Source organism: Lichtheimia ornata (genome assembly GCF_029851405.1).
Source record: "Lichtheimia ornata isolate CBS 291.66 chromosome Unknown scaffold00049, whole genome shotgun sequence".
NCBI lineage: Eukaryota > Fungi > Mucoromycota > Mucoromycetes > Mucorales > Lichtheimiaceae > Lichtheimia > Lichtheimia ornata.
Genome location: NW_026695369.1, coordinates 1 through 27,127, shown reverse-complemented (window position 1 = coordinate 27,127; position 27,127 = coordinate 1). Strand labels below are relative to the sequence as shown.

General features: G+C 43.7%; 11 protein-coding genes across 11 annotated transcripts; 6 read left to right on the top strand and 5 right to left on the bottom strand.

The window, feature by feature from the left end:
* Window positions 1-4,583: 4,583 nt before the first annotated feature.
* O0I10_008865 (uncharacterized protein) lies at window positions 4,584-6,717 on the top strand (the record flags this gene model as incomplete). The annotated part of the gene is made up of 6 exons (XM_058488866.1): window positions 4,584-4,792; window positions 4,845-4,971; window positions 5,038-5,080; window positions 5,142-6,155; window positions 6,230-6,512; window positions 6,570-6,717. 6 exons carry the CDS (start codon window positions 4,584-4,586, stop codon window positions 6,715-6,717), a joined length of 1,824 nt encoding a protein of 607 aa, XP_058340286.1.
* A 130-nt stretch (window positions 6,718-6,847) lies between these two features.
* Window positions 6,848-9,572, bottom strand: O0I10_008864 (uncharacterized protein; the record flags this gene model as incomplete). Its single annotated transcript, XM_058488865.1, has 11 exons — window positions 6,848-7,068; window positions 7,129-7,389; window positions 7,454-7,546; window positions 7,600-7,663; window positions 7,727-7,783; window positions 7,834-8,129; window positions 8,185-8,275; window positions 8,338-8,559; window positions 8,624-8,734; window positions 8,799-9,440; window positions 9,501-9,572. The coding sequence occupies 11 exons, from the start codon at window positions 9,570-9,572 to the stop codon at window positions 6,848-6,850; spliced, it is 2,130 nt and encodes a 709-aa protein (XP_058340285.1).
* Window positions 9,573-10,188: 616 nt separating this feature from the next.
* O0I10_008863 (uncharacterized protein) lies at window positions 10,189-12,217 on the top strand (the record flags this gene model as incomplete). Its single annotated transcript, XM_058488864.1, has 2 exons — window positions 10,189-10,301; window positions 10,369-12,217. The coding sequence occupies 2 exons, from the start codon at window positions 10,189-10,191 to the stop codon at window positions 12,215-12,217; spliced, it is 1,962 nt and encodes a 653-aa protein (XP_058340284.1).
* Window positions 12,218-12,356: 139 nt separating this feature from the next.
* On the bottom strand, window positions 12,357-13,535 carry O0I10_008862 (uncharacterized protein; the record flags this gene model as incomplete). Its single annotated transcript, XM_058488863.1, has 4 exons — window positions 12,357-12,845; window positions 12,924-13,020; window positions 13,077-13,133; window positions 13,462-13,535. The coding sequence occupies 4 exons, from the start codon at window positions 13,533-13,535 to the stop codon at window positions 12,357-12,359; spliced, it is 717 nt and encodes a 238-aa protein (XP_058340283.1).
* Window positions 13,536-13,885: 350 nt separating this feature from the next.
* On the bottom strand, window positions 13,886-15,222 carry O0I10_008861 (uncharacterized protein; the record flags this gene model as incomplete). The annotated part of the gene is made up of 3 exons (XM_058488862.1): window positions 13,886-14,251; window positions 14,309-14,754; window positions 14,820-15,222. 3 exons carry the CDS (start codon window positions 15,220-15,222, stop codon window positions 13,886-13,888), a joined length of 1,215 nt encoding a protein of 404 aa, XP_058340282.1.
* A 550-nt stretch (window positions 15,223-15,772) lies between these two features.
* O0I10_008860 (uncharacterized protein) lies at window positions 15,773-17,043 on the top strand (the record flags this gene model as incomplete). Its single annotated transcript, XM_058488861.1, has 6 exons — window positions 15,773-15,961; window positions 16,022-16,069; window positions 16,140-16,231; window positions 16,295-16,407; window positions 16,473-16,656; window positions 16,713-17,043. The coding sequence occupies 6 exons, from the start codon at window positions 15,773-15,775 to the stop codon at window positions 17,041-17,043; spliced, it is 957 nt and encodes a 318-aa protein (XP_058340281.1).
* Window positions 17,044-17,095: 52 nt separating this feature from the next.
* On the bottom strand, window positions 17,096-17,567 carry O0I10_008859 (uncharacterized protein; the record flags this gene model as incomplete). The annotated part of the gene is made up of 4 exons (XM_058488860.1): window positions 17,096-17,147; window positions 17,209-17,347; window positions 17,416-17,477; window positions 17,533-17,567. The coding sequence occupies 4 exons, from the start codon at window positions 17,565-17,567 to the stop codon at window positions 17,096-17,098; spliced, it is 288 nt and encodes a 95-aa protein (XP_058340280.1).
* Window positions 17,568-19,375: 1,808 nt separating this feature from the next.
* O0I10_008858 (uncharacterized protein) lies at window positions 19,376-22,014 on the top strand (the record flags this gene model as incomplete). Its single annotated transcript, XM_058488859.1, has 6 exons — window positions 19,376-19,422; window positions 19,491-19,556; window positions 19,708-19,918; window positions 19,979-20,363; window positions 20,429-21,108; window positions 21,172-22,014. The coding sequence occupies 6 exons, from the start codon at window positions 19,376-19,378 to the stop codon at window positions 22,012-22,014; spliced, it is 2,232 nt and encodes a 743-aa protein (XP_058340279.1).
* A 703-nt stretch (window positions 22,015-22,717) lies between these two features.
* On the top strand, window positions 22,718-24,795 carry O0I10_008857 (uncharacterized protein; the record flags this gene model as incomplete). The annotated part of the gene is made up of 11 exons (XM_058488858.1): window positions 22,718-22,855; window positions 22,937-22,956; window positions 23,008-23,246; window positions 23,320-23,545; window positions 23,604-23,697; window positions 23,761-23,833; window positions 23,901-24,164; window positions 24,238-24,326; window positions 24,386-24,418; window positions 24,472-24,546; window positions 24,604-24,795. 11 exons carry the CDS (start codon window positions 22,718-22,720, stop codon window positions 24,793-24,795), a joined length of 1,443 nt encoding a protein of 480 aa, XP_058340278.1.
* Window positions 24,796-25,166: 371 nt separating this feature from the next.
* On the bottom strand, window positions 25,167-25,685 carry O0I10_008856 (uncharacterized protein; the record flags this gene model as incomplete). Its single annotated transcript, XM_058488857.1, has 1 exon — window positions 25,167-25,685. The coding sequence occupies one exon, from the start codon at window positions 25,683-25,685 to the stop codon at window positions 25,167-25,169; it is 519 nt and encodes a 172-aa protein (XP_058340277.1).
* A 1,219-nt stretch (window positions 25,686-26,904) lies between these two features.
* Window positions 26,905-27,111, top strand: O0I10_008855 (uncharacterized protein; the record flags this gene model as incomplete). Its single annotated transcript, XM_058488856.1, has 1 exon — window positions 26,905-27,111. A coding segment is annotated over one exon (207 nt), but the record flags the coding sequence as incomplete, so codon positions are not given.
* Between the last annotated feature and the right edge of the window lie 16 nt (window positions 27,112-27,127).

The window sequence follows — 27,127 nt, the reverse complement described above, 5'->3', positions numbered from 1 at the left end:
TGAATGGGGCCAACAGATAAGAATGGGAGGAAGGGGGGAAGAAGTTGAGGTGGAAGAAGTGGAAATTAAATAGGCCGGACACCTCTTGTATAAATGCATGCACGCTGTACATCAATTCTTGATTATGAGATTGCCCCTCTCGAACCTGGTACTTTCACACAAGATGCTCTTGGACATGCTGATCATGATGTTCTAAAAAAGACCTCATGCTTCATTTGAAAAAATTGAATGAGAGGGTATAATGTGGGATTTACTATGGAGGTCGGAAAGGAGGTCAGCCCCAGATTCATTATTTATCGAAGTAGTATGTATTACCTTGGGATTCCCCGTTTCGAACTTGTAACTTTATCAGAAGATTCGCTATGACATGCTGATCAACCTCATTCATTTAAAAGTCGCAGACTTCATTGTAAAGAGTGAAAATGCGGGGCGCTCCAAATGGTGGATGACGGCCAATAAAGAGCGGACGGCCCACCGCCCCGAAGTTGCCCACCTCCAACTTGTCAATTGGTCAGTATGGTGCTCTCGAGCATGCTGATCAACTTTTTCTAATAAAGAGCTCATCCTTTATTTGAAAATTTGGAATGGGAGCGTCCAAAAGTTTGAAAGACGGAGACATTCGCAGGGTCTGCGATTCATTAATTTACAGATTCGCTGTTTGGGCGTAGCTCAGCCAAATCGGCTCGGATCAAGAAACTTGAATGATGGAAATGCTCGGCTGGAGCAGGAGCATCGTTCCCATGCAGTAGATTTTGCAACAATGCCGATTGGATAAAAGTGGCTGTTAGCTCGCAATGTATCGGCTATTGTCAATAGTATACAGTATCATCCTTCCATCCATGCAAAGTAGCTGAGTTACACAAAGAGGTCCCTCTGCATCTTTTGCTCTGTCAGGGTCTAGCTACTTTACATTAAACAAAGACCACTTCTCATATAGCATCACGCTTACAAACATAAAGGTGCCTGTATCTCCAAACTTTACAATGAAACGTGGGGTTTTTATTAGAGCAATGGGCTCGGCTTGGCCAACAGCACCTTGTGTGCACGTTTTACGTTCAATGTCGCAACTAGCCCAAAAATATATTTTTTGGTCGTCGTCGTCGAAGAGGTCGACCCCCGGGATCTAGTTTGGCTGGTAGCGACATTGCGAAATCTGGGATTGGCAAGCTTGATCGTGAAACTTTCACACAAGGTGCTGTTGGCCAAGCCGAGCACATGGTTCTATTAAAGACCCCATGTTTGATTGTAAAATCGTGAGATACAAGTGCCTTTATGTTTTGCGTATGCTGTAAGCTTGGTGGAGTTGCTTTCTCCTAGTGGATGCTGGATGGTGTCGGCTGCATTAACGGAAAGATGGAGAACTGAGTGAAATGGTGTAGTGAAGGATGACAGCCCAGCATGTGATGAAGCAGCCCAAAATGAAAAGACCGGCATCCGAGACCTCACCCCAACATCCCACAAACCATGCATAATATCAGTAAAACAATCTTTCCATGTAGTGCAATTTTATCCAAAGTATATAAATAACCCCACATCAAATAAAGAACCAAGAGTGATCTTCCCAAGTTTTGTGTGTGCCTTTGTGTGTGCCTTGCCGGCTAGTGTGTGTGTTTCTATTCGAAGGAGTATATACCCATATTCCCATTCTATTTCCCATCATTGTGCAATCCTATCATACATCATCTCTGTTTCCTCCCCTGTTCCATATCATATCTTTCCCCTCATTGTATCTCTTTACGTGTGTATTTGTTGAGACCTTTCGAGTCATCCCTAGTAGCAGTTGTGCACCAAAGGGTGCTTGATAGTAGATAGATGACTTTGTACATGGACACCTCGACTCATATGGCAGGGTATACACATTCAGGCCTTGCTGCTGGGCACGTTCCGTTTCCTTTATTTCAATGGCAGGTGGTGGTTACACGCGCATGTCCTTCACAGGTTGTTGCACAAATGGATGGTGATGATGATTGTCTCTAGGAAGGTATGTATGTAAGTTGGGGTATACATCATCCAATAAGGAAGGTGTGTCAATGGCAATAATAATGGTTCCATAACACATTCGGATGTAGGGAAAGGTCGAGCTGCATAAACCAATTTGTACATGTAGACCCAATAATGAATTCAGTGCGCACGGACATGGCAGTAAGATGTTATTGATGGTTCACTTTTTCTCTTCTCAAGGTCATCCCACTCCTTATTGTATCACCAAAGGCATATACTTCTTGCATGAACCATACATAAGCGAACCACCTTTATTATTCCATCTTCCAAGCTACATTATGTAATCCACAAGCTAGCAAAGTCCAAGTAGTGCCACCATCCTCGTCTTTGTCTTCGGTCATCATTCGTATTCGTACTCGTACTTGTCTACAGTCGTAATCTGCTCGTCATCAATATCCAAAACACGCAAGTAGAAAAGAATGGGATCTTGCAGGTTTCCTTTTGAATCTCGTTGTCGTTATCATTGTCATTGCTGTGAATGTGGTAATCATCATAATGGTCGTCTCTATAAATAAAAAGCAGCCAAGTTAGCAAGGAAGGACATCACTTACGTAGAGTCCAGGCACATAGTTGTCCTCACTCATCCTCCCCAAAGAAAGAATGATCCCCAATCCTTCCAACCATTTCCTACCTCATGAAAAGAAATCCTCAAGGGAAAAAAACGAGCCTATCACGAGAAGACCGTGTTGGTTCAACACATTCACGAGCTGTTGCAAATCCCTTTTTACCTCAACACGGTGACCATGCTCTTCCAAAAACCCATCGTCATCGACCCATCCTCAACTCAACGCAAGCCTATAGAGCCCTGGACGCGTTCCAAGAAGCTTTTCCAACAACTGGCCACTTGATCCAGGCTGGGATTTGAACCCAAAAAGATGATGATGATGCCCCAAGTTGCATTGCCTGACCAAAGAAACCTATTCAATTCATTATTAGCACACGCACAATGAACACCCTTTTCATTGTTTGTTTCATTGTACTTGCCTTTCCCATATACATAAAGATCCGTTGTTGTTGGTCACTGGAAACCGAAAACCATGGTGTAGTAGTGTTGAGCCGAAACAAAACGCCAAACCAGCCAACGTCTTGAAACCAAACTTGCCCTCTATACAAGCTGACGCGTCAATGGAACCAATTCGGCTGCAACATTGGGCTCTGAATGTACCTGTTGACACCAACAAGCGTAAGGCGGGAATAGCAACGAACAAGAGGAAGCAACCGTATCGCCATGGCAATAGCCAACCCACCCACCACGCTCATTCCTCGGCACTTGGACACACTCTCACTCCTTGACAATGCATGTTACCTCACAGTCAACAAGAGCACTCTTTGATAACACATTACCTACCTTGATTGGGATGTCGTGAAGGCGATAAAACCAGACGAGCGACAAAGAGAAAGAGAAGCGTTGTATCAAGTCGTGGAGCCACCGTCCCCAAGTTTAAATCCCCTACTGCTATTACACTGAGGCCGCTCATCAATTACCCTACACACACCATCCACCCAAACACACAACTCACCCATCATCATCCATCATCACCCTCGCGATAGGCAATAGGCACGCGTAAATAAAAGAAATCGTATAGCAAAAGGATGTGTGTCATTTTACACTTTACATGATAATGATGATCCAACAACACCTATTGTTGCCATACTACCATGTCACCTCGAATCAAGAAAGTTCAATGATGGGAATGATGGGCTGGAGCAGGACAATCGTTCATATGCATTGGATTGGGCAACAAAGGTGAATGGGAGGAAGGGGCTATTAGCTGGCAGTTTACAAATAACTTTGCATAATAATTTTTGTGAAATTGGATGATGTTTTGTGTTTGATGAGCGTTTTTCAGTCAAATCCCCATGGATCAAGAGACTTGAATGATGGAGATGCTCGGCTGGAGCAGGACAATCGTTCACATGTATTGGGTTGGGCAACAATGGAGAATGGGAGGAAGATGCTGTTAGCTCGCATTTATAATGTGTGGTTCGCATGAAATCCATGTACTCGGTGCTCCTGTCGGATCATTTGCAAGTACCACAATGGCCATATAATGTTAGGTTGAAAGGCATGGTAGCTGTGGCACCGATACCCATTTATGGAGACATAGCCCTTGACAGTAATCCAAGACCATGTACCATGTTACGAACATTATCAATGATTTTGCTCCCTCACGCTTTTTTGAAGCAGTAGTATTATGTACTGTGAACAGGGGTTCAGGGACCAACCAAGCTTATTCAAGCTCCCCATTATTACACATCCTGCACCTGTCAGCTATTAAAACGACAATGTTGTTGAACTCAATACCTATGACCACATGTTGCATGCCACTACAGATGTTGTTAAACACAAATACACAATAGCTTCATCCTTCTTCGCGTTATTTGAAAGCATGGATTGTTATGCTGTTGCTGCATGTACAGGGAAAGAAAGGAGAGCAAGGGGAAGGACAAAATGTTATGCATGTGGCTGCTGCATGCGACGCTATCATGCATATTTCATCGTAAAAGAGCATGGCGTCGATGTATTAGCTCGTATTCCTTTCTTTCGTTTCACTTTTCTTTCCCCTGTATACCACAACAACATGGACGAATACACCAAAACGAGCGTTGACAGCAACGACATTTTACTAAAAGACGATGTCCTAAACAACCATGAAGAGGAAAAGCCTCAGCTAGAAGAACCTCGTCTCGAAAGAACCATGGGAATGTTTTCAGGTGTGATACATACATACAATGCTCATCAGAGTAGTTGTAGTGCAACACACGTACAAAGGCAACTCACTAGCTATTGGTATAATCTACTTGTCAGCAACCATGCTGATTTGCGGGATATGCATTGGCAGTGGCATCTTCTCAGCACCAGCTGGTATCCTGATGAGTGTAGGCTCCGTCGGTATGTCTTTAATGTTATGGGTCATTGGTGCTGTATACAGTATCATCGGTGTGATGGCGTTTATAGAGCTGGGTGCGGTAAGGAAGGGGATCGTGGGATCATTTCTGCAGCTTGATTTGCTGCTAAAGAGTTGGCAATTTTAGATGCTTCCCCGATCTGGCGGTGAAAAGGAATATCTAAATTACGGTAAACAATGCAGCTAACAACAGCATAGCATCATGCTTACATATCATCCACACCCCAACAGCCTACAGGAAACCTAAACGACTTGCGCCTTTTATGTTTACCATGTCCTATATGTTTTTGACCAACACATCTAGCAGCTCAGCAGACGCACATGCCACTGCATCGGTAAATTTCACAAGCAACGGGATGCATGTATCCATGTGCTCATGTTGTTTATTTTCACCATTAGTATATTCTATTAGCAGGTACAACGCTCTCACAAAGACACATGTATGTATCCGGTTAACAAGTTTACAACACTTTTCAGCTGGTAAAAGGAACGCGAATCCATGGGTTGAGCGAGGGATTGGTGTGGCAGTCAACACTACCATTTGCCTTTTGCATGCATGGTCGGCAAAATGGGGTCTTCGAATCAACAATACCATGTCATTCCTCAAAATTATTATGCTGATCTTTGTTTGCTTGACCGGTTTGATTGCTGCTGCAGGCGGGATCTCGGGAGTTACACCAATTGATGCCTTCTCTAATGCCTTTGAAGGAACAAGGAGGAGTGGTAATGAATATGCAGCAGCTATGCTCAAGGTCCTTTATGCATACTCTGGATGGAACAATGCAACCTACATCATGGACGAGCTTAAGAACCCCATTCGCACACTCAAAGTAGCCTCCATATCAGCCATTTCATTGCTCGCAACGCTTTTTATGATTGCCAACATTGCCTATTTCAGTGTCGTACCCAAAGAGGTGTTACTAGGAGGCGCTGGAGGTTCATCCACCAATACGATCGCTGGCGAATTCTTGGTGCGGATCTTTGGAGAAAAGGCTAATATTGTGATGCCGTTGCTGATTGCTCTCAGCACATTTGGTTGCACAAGTTCCATGACATATTCAGGAAGCCGTGTAATGTTGGAAGCTGCCAAAGAGGGGTACATCCCATTCAGCAATTTCTTTGGCCAAGTCAGCTCTCGCCATACACCAGCAAACATTTTGATATTGTATTGGGTGATGACCATGCTTTACATGCTTGCTCCTCCTCCTGGAGATGCATACAATTTCGTGCTTAATCTTTGTTCATGTAAGTAAACTTTGCTTTATGTATGACGATCCCACAAGTGGGGTGTTGACAGCTTTTTATTGTAACACATGTAGATCCAATGAGCATCTTTTTTTGTCTTACTATTATTGGACTCATGTACCTACGATATCGCGAGCCTGACACACCACGCCCATTTCGATCATGGATGCCTTTGAATGTCATCTTTGTTTTGATTGCGCTCTTTATGGCAATAGCCCCATTCGTGCCTCCCGTTGTTTCCGATACACCCTCCATTCCTTATTGGGTCTATCCCACTTGCGCATTGGGGTTCCTGTTGCTCTGTGTTCCAGTGTGGCACTTTAGAATCAACGTTTGTCGTGGATTAAGTCGCTCGTTGTAAGTCATTTTATACCTTCTTGTATTGCATTACGTATCCACTCATTTGGTTTCTAGAAATGCCCGAGCCTATATCCAAAGGCATAATCTTAATCCAGATGACTTGACACTTGACGAAATCGAGGAGATTCTTGAAAAAGAAAACGAAGAACAAATGCAGCGTAATCGAGAGGCCAGCGCACAGTTTACACAAGAGAAGTTTTGATAATAATAATGTATTTTGTACAATTCTTAATGAATTCAAAGCAAAGAATGCTGAAAAGATGAGGGATGATGCTGATGGGGGATTCTTTTTACACGAAGATGAAGGATATAGGGGGGTGTTGGGGATTGGGTTATTGTATTAGAATACTCATGTCATCGCCAAAGTCTAGCATTGCCACCATCCACTTTCTAATTCCAGCTGCTTGTGGTTCGTACACTGGGTATTGCGAGTAAAAGTCGGTATCCTCAATGCCAAGCGTCGACGGGATAAGTAGCCAGTCAACAACCGCCTCTAAGATAACAACAGACAAAATCCCAAGAAGCAACGCCAGGAAGATAGCCATCCAGTTTACTAAATGAAACGGCGTCTTAGCCATCCTGATAAGATCATATTCGAGAACTTTTTTTTTACCTCGTTTTGATCGCTCCACCTCGAGTGCTTGCTCTTGAGTAGTTTCAATAAGACGCTTGATGGTATCTTCTTGTTCTTGCAGCTGAGTTGATAGGCGCCGGATTGTCTGATAAGGCTTTGATGGAACTAGGTCACATTGTGATCCTGCATCGCTAGCTGGGACAACCTTGTTACGCATGCTACGCCTCTTTTCTTGTAATTGGACCATTTGCTCTTTCAGCCGTTGGTTCTCATCCTGCAAGTGCTTGTATTTTTGACTCGCTAAAGAAAACGAAAACAAAGCCCATTAGACCACTAGGATAGCTCAACTACAAACAAGATTTACCTTTCCCAGCCTCTTCTATTGCAGCAAAAGCCTCCCGTTTGTATTCATCTCGCTCTTGTGCTAGTGAGTCGACTTGTTGATACAGCTCGTTTGCTAATAATTTCAGTGAGCAATGCTAGCCTTCGTCCAAATGCCTTCTATCATACCATGGTTCCTTTCCTCTGATGCTTGAGCCTTGTACTCATCACGTTCATTTGCCAATTTTTCCAGCTGTGATCAAAAGAAATGGTAAATTAGCAACACCGTAACCACAGACGATAAAATATGATTTACCTTGTCCTGCATTGTGCCATTCACGGGGATTGTGCCAGCCAACTCAGCGTCTAAAGTCTATGGGAAATGTAAGAAGTCGGCGTACGTAGAACGTAAAGGATACATACCTGGAGTGGTTTTAGCCCATATAAATCGCCTGTTGGCCTTGACTCATCAAGCTCGGTTTTCAATAAATCAATGTTCTCCTTGAGATTCTCATTCTCGGCCTCGAGATTTTTTGATCGTGTCCGCTGCTCTTCCACCTCATGGTATTGCCTCGATAACTCGGTCCGTAGCTGTGTCAATTCCTCTTGTGCTCTTTCAAGCTCTTCCATGTCGGATCTCAGTTGCTCATACTTTTTCACATGGTGTGACAACTCCTTCTCCTTTGTGGATAACCTTTCCTTGAGTTCTTCTGTTTGGTCTATATATGGTATTGAGCAAGCAATGTCATGATGACATAACATCCACTGATTTACCTGTATAGAGTTTCAATTCGCTTTCAAGGTCATCAATAGTCTGGCGTTGTGTATTTCCCTTGAGAGTGGCTGACTCGATGGCTTTTTCAAGCTAAAAGGATAGTTAAGGTACATTGATCAGAATCAAAACTTGCATGATGTATGAGTACTTACCTCTTCAATGCGTGTCTTGTTCTCTTTATCGGAAGCTTGATAGTCGCGGATGGTGGCCTTATACATGAGGGTCTCGTGTCGCATGTTCCCAAGTTCAACTTCCATTTGGCCCATTCTCTCATCATAGCTCTTTGTCAGGCTTTCTAATCGTCGCTCAGCTTCTTGCCATCGCCGTTCATCACCTTGATGACGTGATAAGGACGTGGTCGGCCGTGTATCAGACTAAATTCAGCAATTCATCAGTCACCCGCATTGGGTCATGTAAGTGACATGAATCATTATTCACCTCATAATTGTACATGAAATAGTCATCTTGCTTGGATTTGCCTTTTGTTCCTTGAAACGTCACGATGGGATGATGTTTTGGGCGAATGTGATCATTGAATTCATCCAAACTCTATCACAAAAGAAAAGGATCAATGAGCATGCTCTTTGTTCAAATGACCAACAATGAAACATACGGATACTTCAGACACGGATGGATGGTTTGTACTAGGAGACACTCTACCGGCATCTTGGTCGTCGTCATCATGATGTGAATCGTTATCATGTTCATCCCGGTGTCGATCACTACGTTGCAGCCTTTGTTGAACTTGATTTAATAAATGGGTGGTGCGTTGTCGGTGATCCAAAGAAGAGGATGCTTGTGGTCGTGGAGAAGCGGATGATGATGCTTGTTGTTGTTGTTGTCTTGGAGTCAATGATCGTGATCGTGTAGGGTTTGTTGCTGCTGCTGTTGCAGTGGGTGGTTCAAGATAAGAAGGACGATATTCACCACCATTGGGAGGAGGTGTGGCTGGTGAATTGAAAGGTTGCATTACGGATGATGTTTCTGAAGACATATAATCATCTGGTCCACATTGTGCCAACCGTTGTATCAGTTGAAGGAATTCGGCTACGTTCAGGTGAAGAGTCTCGTCCACAAGCTCTGTATCAAATTGGCGGATAGACTCCTTTTGGTCATCGGTGAGCAAGCTGATGCCGGTACGTCGTTCCGATCGACACATGAGGTCCAACCACTCGGTCACACTGGCAAGCTTGGGGACGCTTTCCACATCAATGCTCAACAAGGAAGCAAGGGTCAACGTCTCTCGATGGTGTGTCTGATCAGCTAGAGATTAGTCTTGTGCGCGTGTTGATTGGGTTCTCCAATGTTGCCCCACCTGTGTATTATCGTAAGAGTCAATATAGTCCATGTTGTTTGTGGCGCTTGTAGGAGTGCTACTTTTGAGCATGATTTTAATGGGAAGAGTGAGGGGATAATGAAAGTGTGTCAAATGAGGATGTTCTTTAAAAGCGGAAACACAGCTCTCATTGTTGTATGCTGCTGCATGTTTTACAAACATTTGCAGTTGCCGCCCACGCTCACACACATACACATGAATGTGCAACAACAATGATCCCACGCATTTACTACACTATCATCCACATTTCTTTGTAGTATCTCATCATGTTGGATAATCAATGTGGGTCATCACTCCTAGAACAACAACACCCCCCTCTCATTATCTGCTGATGTATTATTATACTTTCTTATCCAATGATACGTTATCAAGCTTGGTTCATTCAAATCACACGCCTCGAGATAGAGAGTAAGAGGGAATATCTTTTAAACGACATCTATCGAACGCAAGATTCCTGCTGAAGAAAGGGGGTCCTACATAGCCTATCGTATAAGCAGCAGCTTACGGATCAGCACTCAAGGTAGAAATCCAATATCACATTATCAAAGTAGGCTTAATCCACGTTTATTAATAAAGAAAAAGAGATGATCTGTGCATAATCCACAAAGTCGGGCTGGGTAAAGAGCGGTGTCAGAGCATTGATACTGTTCATCTTGTTCTGCCCGATATGCAAGAATCCACTGTGGCAAGGATAGACCAAGCTCTTACCAAACCTGGGGGTGGTGATCCAACTGATAAGCCTATTCGACGAAGGATACGACAAGCCTTATCTTGTCAAAGGCAAGTACTCTAAACACGCAGGCCATTGGCAGGAGTCCATTCCACTAACAATGGGTACTATCAATAGGTGTCGCAAACATCGATCCAAATGCTCACGATCACGACCGTCTTGTGACCAATGCATTGCCGCCAATGTCGTCTGTGAATACCTTGATGCGCCCGGCGATCTTTCTAGTACGGCGCTGCGTGATCGTTTCTATGGCCTTGAGGACCAAATACAGTCTCTTTTGAATGAATTCGATATCATCGAGAAGCTTGTGTACGATAGAGAGCCCATGTCACCCACAGCAACAGCACCAGCACCACCCTCAGCAACGACATGTCCAGTGCAAACAGATGCGTTACGATCATGGCGTATACGAAGCGAGAAGAGTGGGATATCGATCGAGACGCATATGCATCATGTGGAAGAAATTTATGCTGCGTTGATCCAGTTTGCCCTTGACAACGAAGCTACACCACCTTCGTTACTACCATCATCACATTTCACCACCACTACCGCCGCCTCTTCTTCATCCTCATCATCGTCATCACGTTTTCCACAAGCTTGGCTCACAAGGAACAACACCATCTATCCTACTGTCAAATTGAGTCATTTCACGAGTCTCCTTCCATCATCATCAGGGCTCACACCACCTTCATCGGCCGATATGGATGTGGATGAGGATCCTTGGTCCAAGAACAAGCTATCGCGAGACACGATGGTGCGTCTTATGGAACTATATCCACATTGTCTACTACATGGATCGATTCCCGAGTATTCAAGATTATTGCATGATGCTCTACTGGATAGAGATCGTGTCAGCGCCTCTCCCGTGTTACAGCTTTTATTAGCCTCTTGCATATGCAACATGCTGCTACATGCCTATTGCTGGCATTCTGAAGTATTCAATGACAGCAACGAGAGCACCATGACGATGGATCAATGTGCACGAATATCGCAGCAATATTATGATCGAGCCAAGGATCTATTATCACAACTTTATTTTGAGGAACCCAATGTCATGATATGCCATGCATTATGCAACCTGGTGCTCTTTCATATCGAGAGTGGGAATACATCATTGATTTACATGTATACGGGAATGGCGGTACGCATGGCAGCAAGCCTGGATATGCAAGATGAAGCTGCCATACGACATGAATTATCATCATCATCATCATCATCATCATCATCATCAACGACGACCGCTGCTGACATTGTGCAATATACCCAATCCGTGCGCTGGTTTTTGTATTTCCTCGATACATCAGCATCCCATTACCACAACAAACCTTATGAAGTGCATCTCAACAACCCGGCCTTTTCCCTTACATCGCTACACCAGAAACAAAACGATTACCAAGATACATTCCGCATCCTCGAATTCGATACATGTCAAATCACACGTGATATCCGACGCACATGCTTTGCCAGTGATGCACAACATGTGCCCTATAACCAAGTCGAACGGATTGAGCAGCAGCTGGAAACATTCCGAGAAAAGCACTTGAAGCCATTGTTGGAATCGAAAAGTGACAATGTATGGTATACAAGGTGTATCTACATGCATCGTATCAGGCACCACGGCCATTGGATCTTGCTACATCAAACCTATTTGCCGACCCCTGTATCTGTGGAACGTTGTAGTGCATCAGCATTTGCTTTGGTCTTGTTATTTGAAGGATGGACAAAATCTCAGGATCCCATGGATTGTTATTTTAGACCTTGTATTCATGAGCTCAAGCAGGCATGTGAAATTATGGAATACCATGTTCAGAATGATACGGCTCTCAAGAATCACGCATTGGATGCATTGGCACGATTATTGAACATTGTCTTTAAGACACCGGTGCGCGACATTGCACGTACAAGACCCTTTGTGCAACATGTACAGCATATTCTAGATGCAAATCATATCGACACTTGTAGCTGAATAAATGTAAATGATATCATTTTTATAGTTCAAGTTGTTGGGGGGTGAATAGAGAGTTGGGTAGGGTGGGGGACAATGGGAGTGTGTGATTGTCAAATGGAATGTATGTGTGTGTGTGTGGTGTATATATATGCTTTGTTTAATGCTCAGGGGCACCAGCAGTGGTTGTTGTGGTAACAGGAGCAGCAGCAGCAGCAGCAGCAACAGGTTGAGCAGCTGTTGGTGGTTGTTGTTGTTGTGGTGGAGGTGGCGATGTTCGTGAATCACGGCGTTCAGGGGTACGTGAACGTGAACGAATGGATTGATAATCAACTTCATGACCATGGGGTGGAGGTGGTGGAGGTGGTGGAGATCTTGAACGCGAACCATAACGATATCGTGGAGGAGGTGAACGAGAAATGGAACGACCACGATAATAAGGACTGCGAGAACGGCCACGATAATATGGACTACGAGAACGACCACGATAATAGGGACTAGGCGAACGACCTCGATAATAAGGACTACGAGAACGACCATAAGATCGACTATAGCTACGTGGAGGTGGTGATGGTGAACGAGGTCGACGTGAAGGTGGTGGAGACCCTCTGTCAAAACGCCATGAAGCACTAGGTGCATTTCTTGCCCACTATCATGAATAAAGAGTTGTCAGCCATCTATATGCCACGTTGTGTTCTCCATCCTCACCCATCCCACAAATAAATACCTGTACGCTAATGGTGTATCCATCAATACGACGACCATGCATTTCGTTGAATGCATCTTCTGCATCACGAGGATCTTCAAATTCTACAAATGCATATCTAATCCAAAAGATGAGTCTTCTTCAATGGGTGATGTGCCTCATATAATGACTTACGGGCGTGCTGTGTAACTCTTTGGAGCAGGAATATCACAACGCACAAGACGGCCATATCTTTTGGATACGCGAATGAGGATAGGATGGGTCGTTAGTCGTCAAGGAATAATATACACACACACATATGGTTGCTAAGCAGACGCAGGGGAGAGAACCGAACTAGATATCGTCATCGTCGACCGTGAAAAAGAGTCGGCATTGTTCAAGTCGTTCGTTGAGAGAGAGAGAGAAAGAGAAATAGAGAACGTCGAATTCGTCATGCGTTTTTTTTGCGTATAGGTATTGAGAGGACACAATAACTCTTCTCACGACTCGACTCGTTCAGGCCATGACGACGTGGTGATGGTGATGGGCTGACGGTTCCCCTGTCTGGCAGAAAAAGTACCTTTCAAACTCATAGGCAAGGTCTCTTGCTCGTGTTCTCGAACCAAAACCAGCAACAAAAAGTGTAGTACGCATGCTGTTATAAAGTCGTAATGTGAGAAAAGAAGAACAACTATAGAAAGTTAACGAACACTGGTCGCTTTTAGCCTGAAAACTTTACCTCCGCAGTTCACATCTTGGGCTCAGCACTCTACTACCTTCCTCAAATGTAGCTTCTTAGATATACCCAAAGTACAACATATACATACAATCAAATAAATGGGGGGTAGCTTTTTACTTTGTTACAATCAAATGCGATATATAATAACACTTTTTGTTCAAGAAGGAATAACAATGGGATCGAAAGTGTATGGAAAAAATAAGTACAAGGGAGAAAAGGGAAGAAAAAAGGGGAGAGGGGTGGTGGGTTAGATGGGGATGAATGATTATTCTCGCCAGCCTGCATTCAATTGCATCAAGGTCAACACTGCATCCATGGTATACTCGGGTCGTTTCCCTTCTTGTTTGCCGTCGCCATCATCTACATCTTCTTGGTGATTTTCCTCGCTATCATGATCCATTGCGTCTTGCTTGATAGTCACTGGTGTATTCTGCCCACTATTACATTCACTGCCACTAGTGGAGCTGGATGCAGTTGCTGCTTCTTGTTGTTGTTGTTGTTGTTGTGATGGTGATGTGTCGGACTCAATTTTTACGTTGGTGTCAGGTTGCAATGTTGGATCTTGTGATTGATCTTGATGATGAACCAAGTCGTCAGGGGCAGCGGACAATCGACCAGCATTTGTCATGGCCTATGTGATTTGCGTGAGTATACAAGAAATAGGCAAGTTTCTCAATCTACAACTTACAATCATGTTATTAAGCTGTTCCAGTAATTGTCGTTGCAAATCAGGTGGGAAATCAAGCATCTTGGCTGCAGCTGCAGGATCAACCAAAGGTGGTGGTGTTGTGGATGAAGTAGATGTTGGATAAAAGGATAATTGCTCAGCGGATGATGCAACTGCTGCTGCAACTGCTGCTGCTGCTTGTTGCCTTGGAGACGATGGTTGTTGTTGTGGTGATGATGTTGCGGTTGATGAAGGGATGACACCACCATTGCTTGATGATGATGGGCTGTCAGGTGGCACACTCATAACATTGTCGACAATGTTTTTGCGGCGTTCCTTTTCCATACGCTTTTCTCGTCTCTTCTCAAATTCCTCTTGTGCCCATTGACGCTTCTCTTTGGTATCCTCGGGGCCATATAGTTTGGTGGCTCGTTTGTTCACTCGACAACGTAAATCATTGTCCTTGTCTAAAAAAAGAGATCCTCTGTTAGGAAAACAATAAACCAATGTAAAAATGAACCATTGAACTTACTTCTTTCCTCATTGTGGATACGCCATTTCTTTTTCCGTTCACGGTTAGCTGCTCGAATACTATCTCTTTTGGCAGCATCCAATTCATGGATCGGCTTACAACGGCTGTGGTGATGGTTGCTTGTGCTTTTGGGCGGTGTTGCAGTTTGCGGTTGTTGTGGTAGTTGCAAGCCTTGAGTATCACCGTTGGCAATAGCTGCAGCGGCAGCAGCGGCAGCAGCAATAAGATTATCCTGAGTGAGTGAAGGGACCTTTTGGCTATTGACAGCAGCTAGCATAGCGTGGTAGGAGGCAGCAGTCAAGGCTGTGGGACTACTACTAGTCACGGGTGTAAGGTGGTCATCGTCCCTGGTGGTGGGGGTTGTCTCTGTTGTAGACAAATGAGGCGATGGCATTGAAGTCATTTGTGTTTCTTGACAGTAGTTGATAGTAGATTCTGGATTGTGGAGCTTTTGAAAAGGGAAAAACCACACCCAAGACGACCAAAGAGCAAAGGGTAAAAAAAATCAACGCTGCTCTCAACGCACCACCGGCTCTCTGTTTTCATGGCAAAGGCGGCCTTCACTGGTCAATCCAAAAGAACTTGGCCAATCAGCTCGCTTCTTTGAAAAATATTTTCTTCGTCTTTCTTTTACCTCATGCTTGCAGCAATCGATGTAATTTGTCATCATCCATCTACTCATAAAATGTGATAACCATTATACTATGAGAGTGCATATGTTGTATTATGGAGTGGATGAATCATGGATGTACACTATTCCCCCGCCCACCCCATCACATCAGTAGTCATAAAAAGTAGTGACGGTTCTAAAGTATAAAGTCTACCCATATCTGCTGCTGCTCACGTGTGTTATTGTCATCTCTTTTTTATCCCATTCTCAACCACCGCTGCTCTTTTTCCCTTTCTTGACACACGTACTCTCTCTCTATCTCTCTTTCTATCACCTATTCTCAATGTGTGGTCGTTTTGCTTGTTCCTTGTGCCCATACGAGCTGCGTACAACACTCCGGTCAAGCGACGTGGCTGTGTCTGATAAATGGAATGACGAGGACTATTTCCATCCTAGTTACAACGTTGCACCTCGTAAATGGATCCCTGTTGTGCGCTACGCTGATAATAATGACTTGATCCTGCAAACCATGGCAAGTTAATCATTGGCTTGTCGGAAGTATTCATGTTCCTAAGCAATGCTATCACTGCAGAAATGGGGATTCATCCCTTCGTGGGCAAAGCACACACCCGATAATCAGGTTGAGTATCAAGTTTGATGATGCAAATTGAGAAAGAAAAGCAACATTCATTCTTGCCTATCCTACATAGCCAATCAATGCACGTGATGAAACTCTCAGTGTAGGCCACTCCATGTTTGACCATGCGAAAAACAAAGGGCGTTGCATTGTTGTTGCGGAAGGGTAATAAAAAGACGATCCATAGAGTTGCATGAATAACACAATTTTTAAACACCACCTTTATAGATTCTTTGAGTGGAAGAAGCTAACCGAAAAGAAGAAGATTCCTTATTACACAAAGCGCAAGGATGGAAAGCTGATGCTGTTTGCTGGTCTCTATGATCATTCAAATATTGATGGTACCACTAAGAAATGACACGTTGATGCATGTACAACATTTTGACCTACCCCATCATCCACATAGGCCAGTCCTTGTATACGTGCACTATAGTCACCACGTCACCATCCAAATTCTTTTCCTTCCTCCATGACCGGATGCCTGTTATCCTCGAGAATGGATCACCAGAGGTGGAAAAATGGTTGTCTTCAGAGCCGTGGAGTAAAGACATGTCCAATATCATGAAGCCATACGAAGGCGAATTGGATTGGCAAGTATACAAGCTATCCCAATGATCCCCAAAATTAACTCCAATCATTCATGCAGCTACCAGGTCACTGATGCTGTTGGGCCTACCACCAATAATTCATCCGACTTTGTTATACCTGTTGACCAACTCAAGGGATCCATCTCCAACTTTTTCAGTAAATCATCCACCGCTCCTGCCACAAAGAAATCCCATCCATCTGCATCCACAACCAAACCCAAAGAACAGGAGAAACAACAGCCGGCGTCAATAACACCTTCCAAGCGAAGCGCTGATAAAGACTCACAAGATGATCCAATCAAAAAGAAACTAAGATCCGCACAAGCCGCCACCACCACTGATAAGAGCAAGAATAAGAAAAAGATCACCAGCTTCTTTGCGAAAAAGTAGCAAGAAGAGATAAGGCAGATATCGAGTGAATAGGGGAATAGGATGTCATCTACTACATGAAGATAGCAAGCGTAAAAGAGCCTTCGTTGCGGATAACCACTTTGCTATTGAATAAAACATCTCAATACATCATAACCGGATCCATCCATTTTGCAAAAGACTTACTGATTCTTGTAGTCAATGTTGATGGTAGGATAATCGGTCCTATCGTTTAGCTCAGTAGTCCCTGGTGGAAGCAACTCGCGTGCCGTTCGTGCAATAGATGCTGCAAAAGCTGCTGTCTCACTCTTTGCAACGCCTCGAGCTATATGAGAAAACATACGTTATCAATGGGACAAGTTCGATTGCGTGCGTGGCTGTCGCTTTACATACTTCCGAGACACAATCCCTTCTCATCGGCAATGAGCACGCCTTGAACACCTTCCCTGTTGGCTCTACACCAATGTCAGCAATCACTTGCCAACCGTCATTGATACCAAGTATGCTTACATGTCGTCGAGAACTGTCATTAGCTGTGTTTCCATGGTGGTAATGTGTAAAAGAGACAAAGAAGGCACGCCAAAGTTGAAGCTTCTGATGACTGGAAATTCAATGCACGAGCGATCACGTGCGCATGACCACCATCCCCATGTCAACCCAAAGGTTGGTTGCTATGTTACAACACCTCCTCCTCTTGATATTCAACATGGATGGAATTCTCGACAAGGAAATGATAATGATAGCGTAGTATAGTCTTTTCAATCGTCAAATGTCATGTCATAATAAAGAGACATCATCATAGCATAAAAACGAGCCTTTTTCAACATCATAGCGACGACCCCATCTTACATGGAGTGCATAACACAGCGCTTTTGAAAGCTATAGCAACCGTATCGCTAGCTTCGGTAATGTGGCAACTTGGATGATGGTGCGATCGGATCGACGTTTTGCTGCTATTCCATAATAGAGCAATTCACAAAGCGCTTGTCGTACATTGCAATACAGGATCGTATGTAGTACATTTCTCGGATGCCTACCTTTTTGACAGATATTGCTTATACTTGATGGCTGGAAGCCCCATTCATTTTTCTGAGAAGATTCCATCATGAGCAATCAAGGTTTCAAAATGACACAGCAACACATGTGGATCCTAGCTATTTCACTACTCAATCCGAGCATGTTCCTTGAATAATTATTATGATTGTTAATGTCTCGGGTGTAGCCGTTCACAAGCCACTGCTACTCTATCATTACATGAAACAGGCTCATTAGATGCAATAGTGACGTACATACTACACCAGCCGAAACATATGCCAGATACTACTAATACGCACATAAATAATGATTCATGAGTAGAGGTCTGTTGACCAAGCACTATTATCATAGTACGCCTTTTGTCACGTTATGACTGATTTAAGCATAGTGAGTGATCCAAAGATAACCTAACCATTGAGAAGTTGGGTTGTTTGATACCGCTGGCGGTCGGTCTTTTGGATGGATTGAGCTCCTGTTCAAATGTAGATCCCTTTCAAATGTCGTATATGTGTGTGTGTGCCAGAGAGAGAGTGTGTGTATGTGTATGTGCGCGTGTGCACCGTTACCGATCCATAGTTGTGTCCTACCGATTTGGTAAGGTAGAGGATGGTACCCTGACCAAGAAACCAATCGGATGAGGGGGACCTGTAGAGAGGAGAAGAAAATGTTGGGACAACAAAGTAATTATCGGGGAACTGCGTAAAAGTGTCAGCAAAGGATGTTATTGACACACAAGCTAAAAAAGAACCGCTTGCCCCAGGAAAGATTAGTTGACGATAAAGTGGGACCCGCCACCACAAGAAATGAAAATACAATCTCACTAAAAGTTTATGAAACAACAAATCTGCCAAGAATAGCATCCGTCGAAATGCCGACCACATTTTAGTGAGGATCCGATATGAAAGGAGACATGAAAGTGATAATGGGAGGGAACAATAGAAATTCTTTTTCATTTATAAAAGACAATGACTATGCTTATTGTTCTAGTGAATGAAGTTACCAATGACATTCTATACCTCAAGAAGGATATTCACTCAGTGATGAGGGAGCATGTTAAAGTGATGACAAAAAGCCAAACATGAAGCACTAGAAGCGGGGTTTCTTGCCGAATCGAGTAAAGGATGCTCCACCACGTTAGGTGTCGAAAAAGAGGTCGGCGGGTCAAGAAAACTGTCTCTTACACATACCCACAATACACACACACACTTTTTTCTTCCTCTCTTTTCCTTTCTTTACCTTATCAACCCGTCCCCATTGAATCCACCAGTTGGCCAATCGACTTGTTATTCCTCCAAGATTAAGCAGGTCAACTACAAATATGGATTCCAACGATGTAAAACCGGATTACCCTCTCACCAACAAACGGCAAGTAGCATTGACACACACCTATACATGACTTTGGCCTATAATGCTGACAGCCTCTTTCTCTACAGAACCACCAATGCAAGAGCTGGAGACGGTGCAGGCTCAGTGCCTGAATTCATTCAAAAGCTGTTCAGGTATAATGTCGGTTTCGAGTATGGGTGCAGGAAAAAAGGGGTACAATACGAGGGAAATAGAGCAATGGATGGGTGGCGACTCATATTCATGATGGACAATGGGGTTGTTTCTATTCAAATGCATGGATCTAAGTGTCTTCATTTATTGCAGGATGCTTGAGAACAAGGCGTTTCGAGATACATTTTGTTGGGGACCTGACGGCACCACTTTCATTGTCAAGGATACCAATGAATTTTCAAAGACCATTCTGCCCAAGCACTTTAAGCACTGCAACTTTGCAAGCTTTGTTCGACAATTGAACAAGTACGATTTCCACAAGGTGCGAAATGCGGATGATGGTCACAAGCCGTATGGTGATCAGGTAAATAGGAGGAGAATGTTTCTATTTGCTTCTTGTATACTTATTATGCTATTGTACTAGGCATGGGAGTTTGTACACCCAAAGTTTCGACGCGATAGGAAAGATTTGCTTGAGGAGATTCGTCGCAAAACACCTGGCAAGAACAAAAAGGATGACGCTTCGGCACCTGCCAAAGATAAGAATTCAACGACTGATGGCCAACAACAAAACGACGACGACAGCAATACAGCCGAATCTGTATTCGAGATCCGCAAAATGGCAGAGACGCTTCAACAACAAATTGCACAATTGCAGCAGTCTCAAAAGGATATGGATGGCACTTTGCAGCGATTACGACAACACGACACGACCATACTTGGCGAGTTTGTCAGTCTAAGCAAGAACATGGCAGCCAAGGATGAGCTCATCAAGCAATTTCTGCATATTGCCATAGAGCGTGATAAAAGTATGTATTGATTCATCACCCACTTACCCGTTTATCCCAAAAGCTGACATGATCATGTGACATAGATGCTGCAGCTTCTCAGGGTGGTACTTTAATGAATGGCAGTACTCTATCAGCAGAGACACAAAAGCTATTGGATTCTTACGCCAAACTTACCGAGTCGAATACGCAACAAATGGGCATCATTGAAAAGCAACTACAACAATCACAATCATCGTGGGCGTCATCTGTTCCATCATCGGGCCCAGAACGAATGGTGCCTTCACAACCCGACCTTGGTGTACCACCTGTACTTGGCTTGCCACAAGATCCTTCAGCAGCAGCAGTAGCAGCAGCAGCGATGAATGCGGGTAGTTTGGTTGGATCACCTTTGAAAACGCCTGATGGTCTTGCATTTGTTACGGTGGGTCGTATCACACCTCGACAAACCAATGATGCAAAGACACCTTTGTCCCAATGCGAGAACAACAACAACAACAACATGATGGATCCTTCATCTTCTCAAGCATCACAACGTGCATCGGCAAGCAATAGCAACGTAGCTGGTGGACTAAGTCTTTCAAGAAAGTCAAATGGCAATGGATGGACAGTGCCGCCGCGTGTGCTTCTTGTGGATGATGACTCTGTGTATCGTGACCTTAGTGGAAAATTGCTCAACATGATTGGATGTACAATTGATCTTGCCAAGGATGGTGTTGAAGCATTACACAAGATGAATGCCGAGAAGTATGACTTGATTTTGATGGTATGTTTGTGTGTATATTATATGTACGGTGATATGGTATACTTATCATGTATATATGATTAGGACATTGTGATGCCAAATCTTGACGGCGTATCAGCCACGCGTAATATTCGACAATACGACATGCTCACACCTATCATCTCCATGACATCCAATTTTACCGACAACGACATCATGCAATACGTTGGAAGCGGCATGACCGATATTTTACCCAAGCCGTTCTCCAAACGCACTTTGTACAGCATGTTGGAAAAATACTGCGCCCATTTGAAAGTGATGCAACGTATTCAAGAACCCAATGGCATTCCTCGCAGCTTAGGCTCTATCGAATTGGTACCAGAAGGACAAATATCGGAGATCAACCAAGCTGGGCCAAGTAGTAGTGGAAGTAGTAGTGCTGCAAGTAGTAGTGGTGGTGGTGCTCAATCATCTGCTTACATTGAGGAAATCACTCAAGCACAAGAAACACCAGCCATTCCAGCAGCGAGTATGCCATCTGTACCAACACAACAACAACCTGTTCTTTCTACATCCATGCCACTTGCTACTCAACCAACCACTACTCAAAATCATCCTGTGGTTACCAGTGCTGCTGCTGCAGGTGGTCTTGCCTATCCTGGAATGCCTATGGATACACCACAACCATCACAGCAACCTATGGGAACGCCACTTGTAGGATCATACCACCCAACAGCTACCATGCCACCACCCACTACACCCACCGCAATGCCTCCCAATACCATGCCCATGGGTTGGCCAGGTGTACAACAACCTCAACAACCAGTCATCCCTTCAAATGATGGGAAACGAGCCTGGGCGCAAGCATGCTCAGAGACGCCGGCGCCTCAACATGAATTCAACTTGGCGGCATCCACATTGGCTGCAAAACGTCGAAAACGCGCTTAAAGCATTGAAATCAAAGCACACACTTATATATTTTTACTCCCCCCGCCCATTTGCACAGTGCCTCTTTCCATCTTTTATTTGTCAGCATTCAATCCTGTACATACTTATACTGTTACTTTCTTTGTTGCATGCACTTGTTTCTCACCCCCTCCCCTTGGTATAAATACATAACAGCATGTTGTGCATCTTACCCATTCTTTATTGGGTCTGTTGCATAAAGTTTTCCACAACTCTTTTTGTTTGTTATGGGTATCACTCTTTGAGCTTAATATTTTGTTTTCTTTGATAGATGCATGCATCTCTGCCACGGCGTTGTTATTATTGATTGCATGATACATATTGTGTATGCAGCTTTTACAGTTCATCACATTCCATTCCACGCTGCTTCAATTTTCAAACACTACAACGCACTTGTTGCATAAAAATGGCGATAAATGCTTTCACCATGCAGCTTTATTATGCAACAACATCATCTTTTCTTCTGAGTATATATAAAAGCATTAGCTATTACCAGCCCACTTTCTATTTAACACCTTTTATATACATACAAATGTCTATTGTCAATAAGGACGGCATGTGCTCAACACGAGCCCACCCAGAAAAAGTGGCATCAAAGCATGAAAAATCAGCCATCACAATGAGCAAAAGTAAAATGAGCTTTCGACAAGGCGGTGCGATGTTGGCCGTTCTCATTTGTTTTGCTATGGTCGGTATTAACATAACGTTGCTATCACCTTCATTGACAAGAATCGCCATCGACCTGGGTAACCTTGATGGTCGTCAATGGATCGTTACTTCTTACATGATAACCTATCTCACAATCCTGCCGATAAGTGGAAAGGTACATACATGCATACATATCATCTCGACATGGGTCACACACAAGTCAACAACGAATATTAAGGAGGCATGTTATCCATAGCTCTCAGACATTTTTGGAAGGTAGACGATGTTCAATCGTAACAAAGAATAGCTTCCAATGTATTGCATTAGGCGACTGCTGCTAATCCTGGCGACAATTCTTTTTGCATTTTGCCCTATTGGTGCTGCATTGGCAACAAATTTTGCCACACTGGTTGTGGCTCGAGGATTACAAGGTCTTGGTGGCGGTGTATGTCTAACCGTTCCTGCCATTGTTATGGATGATATCGCACCGATTGAGAAAAAGGCTCTCTTCCAATCCATGTTATCATTAGTGATAGGTATCTCCAATCTTGTTGGACCCATTATAGGTATAAAATTGCAAAATGATGGTGTGCGATCATTGGAACAGTGGTATTGATCATGCTGGTTTATCCAAAACAGGAGGTGTATTCACTGACCAAGTCTCATGGCGCTGGGCGTTTTGGCTAAATGTGGTCCTGGGCACCATCAGCCTGTTGATGGTCGTTTTCTTTGTGCAGGAAACTGTGGTCATACAAGAAGCCTCTGCATTGCAAAAGCTGAAGCGTATCGATTGGCTTGGGATCATGGTTAACTTTGGATTTGTTTCCTCCTTGTTGTTGTTTCTACAATGGGGTCCTGATGACAGGTACATACACTAAATTTGGACAAGGATTATTGTACCTGGTACTTATCATTATGCGTAGTTGGAGCTCACCACGCGTAATTGCTACAGCAATTGGAACTGGGTTGGGTTTACTTATCCTAATTGCCGTGGAAAGCTTGTTTGCAAAAGATCCAGTGAGCTTTTTTCTTCCTAGAAACCATTCACCGACGACCAACAACACTGCCATGTATTTCTAGGTTATTCCTGTTGTCGTTTTCAATCGCTCCTCTTCTTTCTTTTTTGCTTTCTCATTCGCTTCCAATCTTATAGGTATGCTCGTAAACTCGATATGTATATGTGCAACTCGTTAACAAACGTGCGTTGTTGCAATTTATAGCTGGCCCGGTGCTTTATTATATGAGCATTCTTTTTGAATCAGTCTACGGCGCAAGCGGCCTTGAGACTGCTATTCGGTTGTTACCTTCGACGGGAGCGGTAATAATAGGTTCTGTGGCGACACATTTTCTCTTTCGCATCTTCAAACATACTAAGCTCGTTCTTGCTGTCGATGCCACCCTACATATGGTTGCTTATGGGCTTGTCCAAACACTTACTCCAACTAGCTCCTGGGCACAACAAGCGTTTTATTTTATGCCAGCATGTACGTAAGATGGGATTGAAGGATTTGATGTGGGATACACCACCAGGCAGTATTGACACAAAGGGGTGCATAGTTTTTGGTGTCCCTTTAGAACGCACCGCCACTATTATCGGTGCCAGAGCGACTTGTTCTAATGATCTAGCAGCCACGGCCATTAGCCTGGTATGTATTTAAAATCCACATCTCACATTCCAAGCTAGTAATAACGAGAGTACACACAGGTTACCTTTACATCAGCCATGGGATTCACCTTAGTACGAAAGACAATGCTAAACGAAGTCCACGTAATAATTTTCACCTGTAATAGGGATTGCCCATCTTTGAGCTGGTGCATAAAGTTACATTAGCGAAAGAAATCGATTCTATGAATGACACAGTAAAGGTAGGTAATAATCATCCCATGCTAAATGGAATGTTAACAAATCTTCTGGCCGTGAAGGAACAAGCTAAACGCATCATGGGGAATGCTGGGGCTGCTTATTTTGCAATCCATCGCATGCCAAGTCAAGTACAAGAAGCTATAATTCATGCATACATGAACTCGATGCGACAGGTGTTCCTATTCCCACTTATTGTCGGTGGTGTGATGCTCGTCCTTGCTCTTTTTATGAAGAATGTCCGCTGTTCGTGAGGCGCCGTCGTCAATGGTTTATACAAAAAGATGTCTTTACTAGACAAATTGATATGTTTCATTGCACAAAGATACTCGAGTGTATTATGAGAAGTTGGCGAGTGTTTTTATAAAAGAATGGGGATTTTATTTATCAACGATAGGTAGTAGTCATTTACATAAAGTTTGATGACAGCCACTGAAGACGTTTATTGTAAACGATCCACTTCTAAATTACACGCTACATTGCCGTAAGAACTAGTAATCTTGATACCACCAAAGTCAGCATACTTGCACGATGCACCAAATTTACATACAAAGACGAGTGTTTGCAATCCCTTTCAAAGAATGAACCAGTATCCAGTAACCAACATGCCTTCAAAGATCCAAAACTACCTTCCTTCCTGCAGAGGAGACCATACAAAAGACGAATGTTGGGAACCGTTTTGTAAAGGAATGGAGCATTGCGTGATAACCAGAGCCATGTAGAAGTCGAATAAGCATGATGCCACACAACGATATACACCCTGCTGCTTGTTGCTGATACGGTATGATCCACCGGTAAGAGATGCGGGCTGAGAGATGCCCATCAAACGAGTTGCCAATAACCAAAACCACCAGATGATAGGATAAAGTTTGATGATACCAAAGTATATACTTGGCGTTGCTGTTCGTTGCTGATATGATCCACCGATATCATACGTGCTTTCCACCATGTCCATCAAAGGAATCGAACGTTGCTTGGTAACGAGGATCACCAAATGGTGAAATAAAGCATGCTGGCTGCAAAAGATATCAAGTGTTACTTGTTGCTCGTTGCTGACGTGATCCACCGATAAGAGAGGTTGCTCACCCAAGCAATAACGAGAACCGTAAGGTGCTGAGATGAACTTAGTGACTCTGAAAGACATGAGTGTTGTAGCTTCTTGTTGACATGATCCACTGGTTCACTGTAAGGCTCGTTAATAAACAGATCCTGTTTCTGTTGATCCAATACCACGCGTACAAGTGAAACATACGTCCAATGCTCTTGCTTTAAGATCAAGGTCTTGTCACTGCCACAGGCACCATAATTCAACGTATTCAAGCTGTAATGAATACAACGTTAGATAACAACCATACCAGTTGCTTTCCTTGTCAACATACCCAAAGTAACAATGTGTTGGGGACCTCTCCTTGAAACAACCATAGAAAGAATATACACGACACATGACGCGCCCCCACCCTCTTGGATGCTCTATAAACGAGAGAACGGCACGCTACACGTAAATGATAGTGTCATAACGACCAGCTTGAATAATAAAGTACTGCAGCGATTGAACGTACACGTTGTATTGCAATGGAGGCTTGAGTCATGGGTAGATCGCGCGCGTACTTGGTATTGAATGTCTGCAACAACTAAATAGTGCCGCCATTGACCACCTGTTCACTCAATTGGCACTGTAGATTGAAAGGTATGCTGGCTGTTAAAGGGGTGTAGTTTGTAAATGGAGTTGGTCTCACCTTGCTTTGTGAAGCGGGAGTGGAGAAGTAGGAGCTCATTGTCTTCCCTCTCGTTGTCCTTAATTTGTGCACACCACCCCACCCCGCTTGCTACGCTTACCACTTGAGTCAAATAACATCGACCATTACTACCTTTACTTGTGACTTCAATTGAGCATAGCACTTGTAATGAAGCTGTTCATGGTTTTACTGTGGCCAGGAGGTGGCGTCATTAAGGTCCGTGCGGCATTATCAGACTAATTGCTTTTATGCAGCTCAACCCGTACGCCTAACATGGATGTGTTATGTATAAGCATCCATCACCGTGATATATAGGTACGCATACAAATCGACTACTTTGATACACATTCTTTATTGGATGTTGTATACCTACTCACCTTCCTAAAGGCAATCATCATCATCTATCTATGCAGCAGCCTGCCAAGGAAGTGTGTGTGTAACCACCACGTGCCATTTCATCCAGCTCTATACCTTGCCTACACTGCTCTCGACACCATCAACTGGCAGTAAACATCTCCATCACTATTACAGCATAAGTAAAACATAAAGAAACCTGTAACACGGTTTTTTAATATCAAACTTGGGGTCCTCCATTAGAAAAAGTTGCTTGTCGGGGTCAAACGAACCATGTGTGCAAGCTTCACGATCAAGCTTGCCAATCCCAGATTTCGCAATGTCGCTACCAGCCAAACTGGATCCAGGGGTCGACCTCTTCGAAGACGACGACCAAAAAATATTTTTTGGGCTAGTTGCGACATTGAACGTGAAACTTTCACACAAGGTGCAGTTGGCCAAGCCGAGCCCATTGCTCTATTCAAAACCCCACGTTTCATTGTAAAGTTTGGAGATA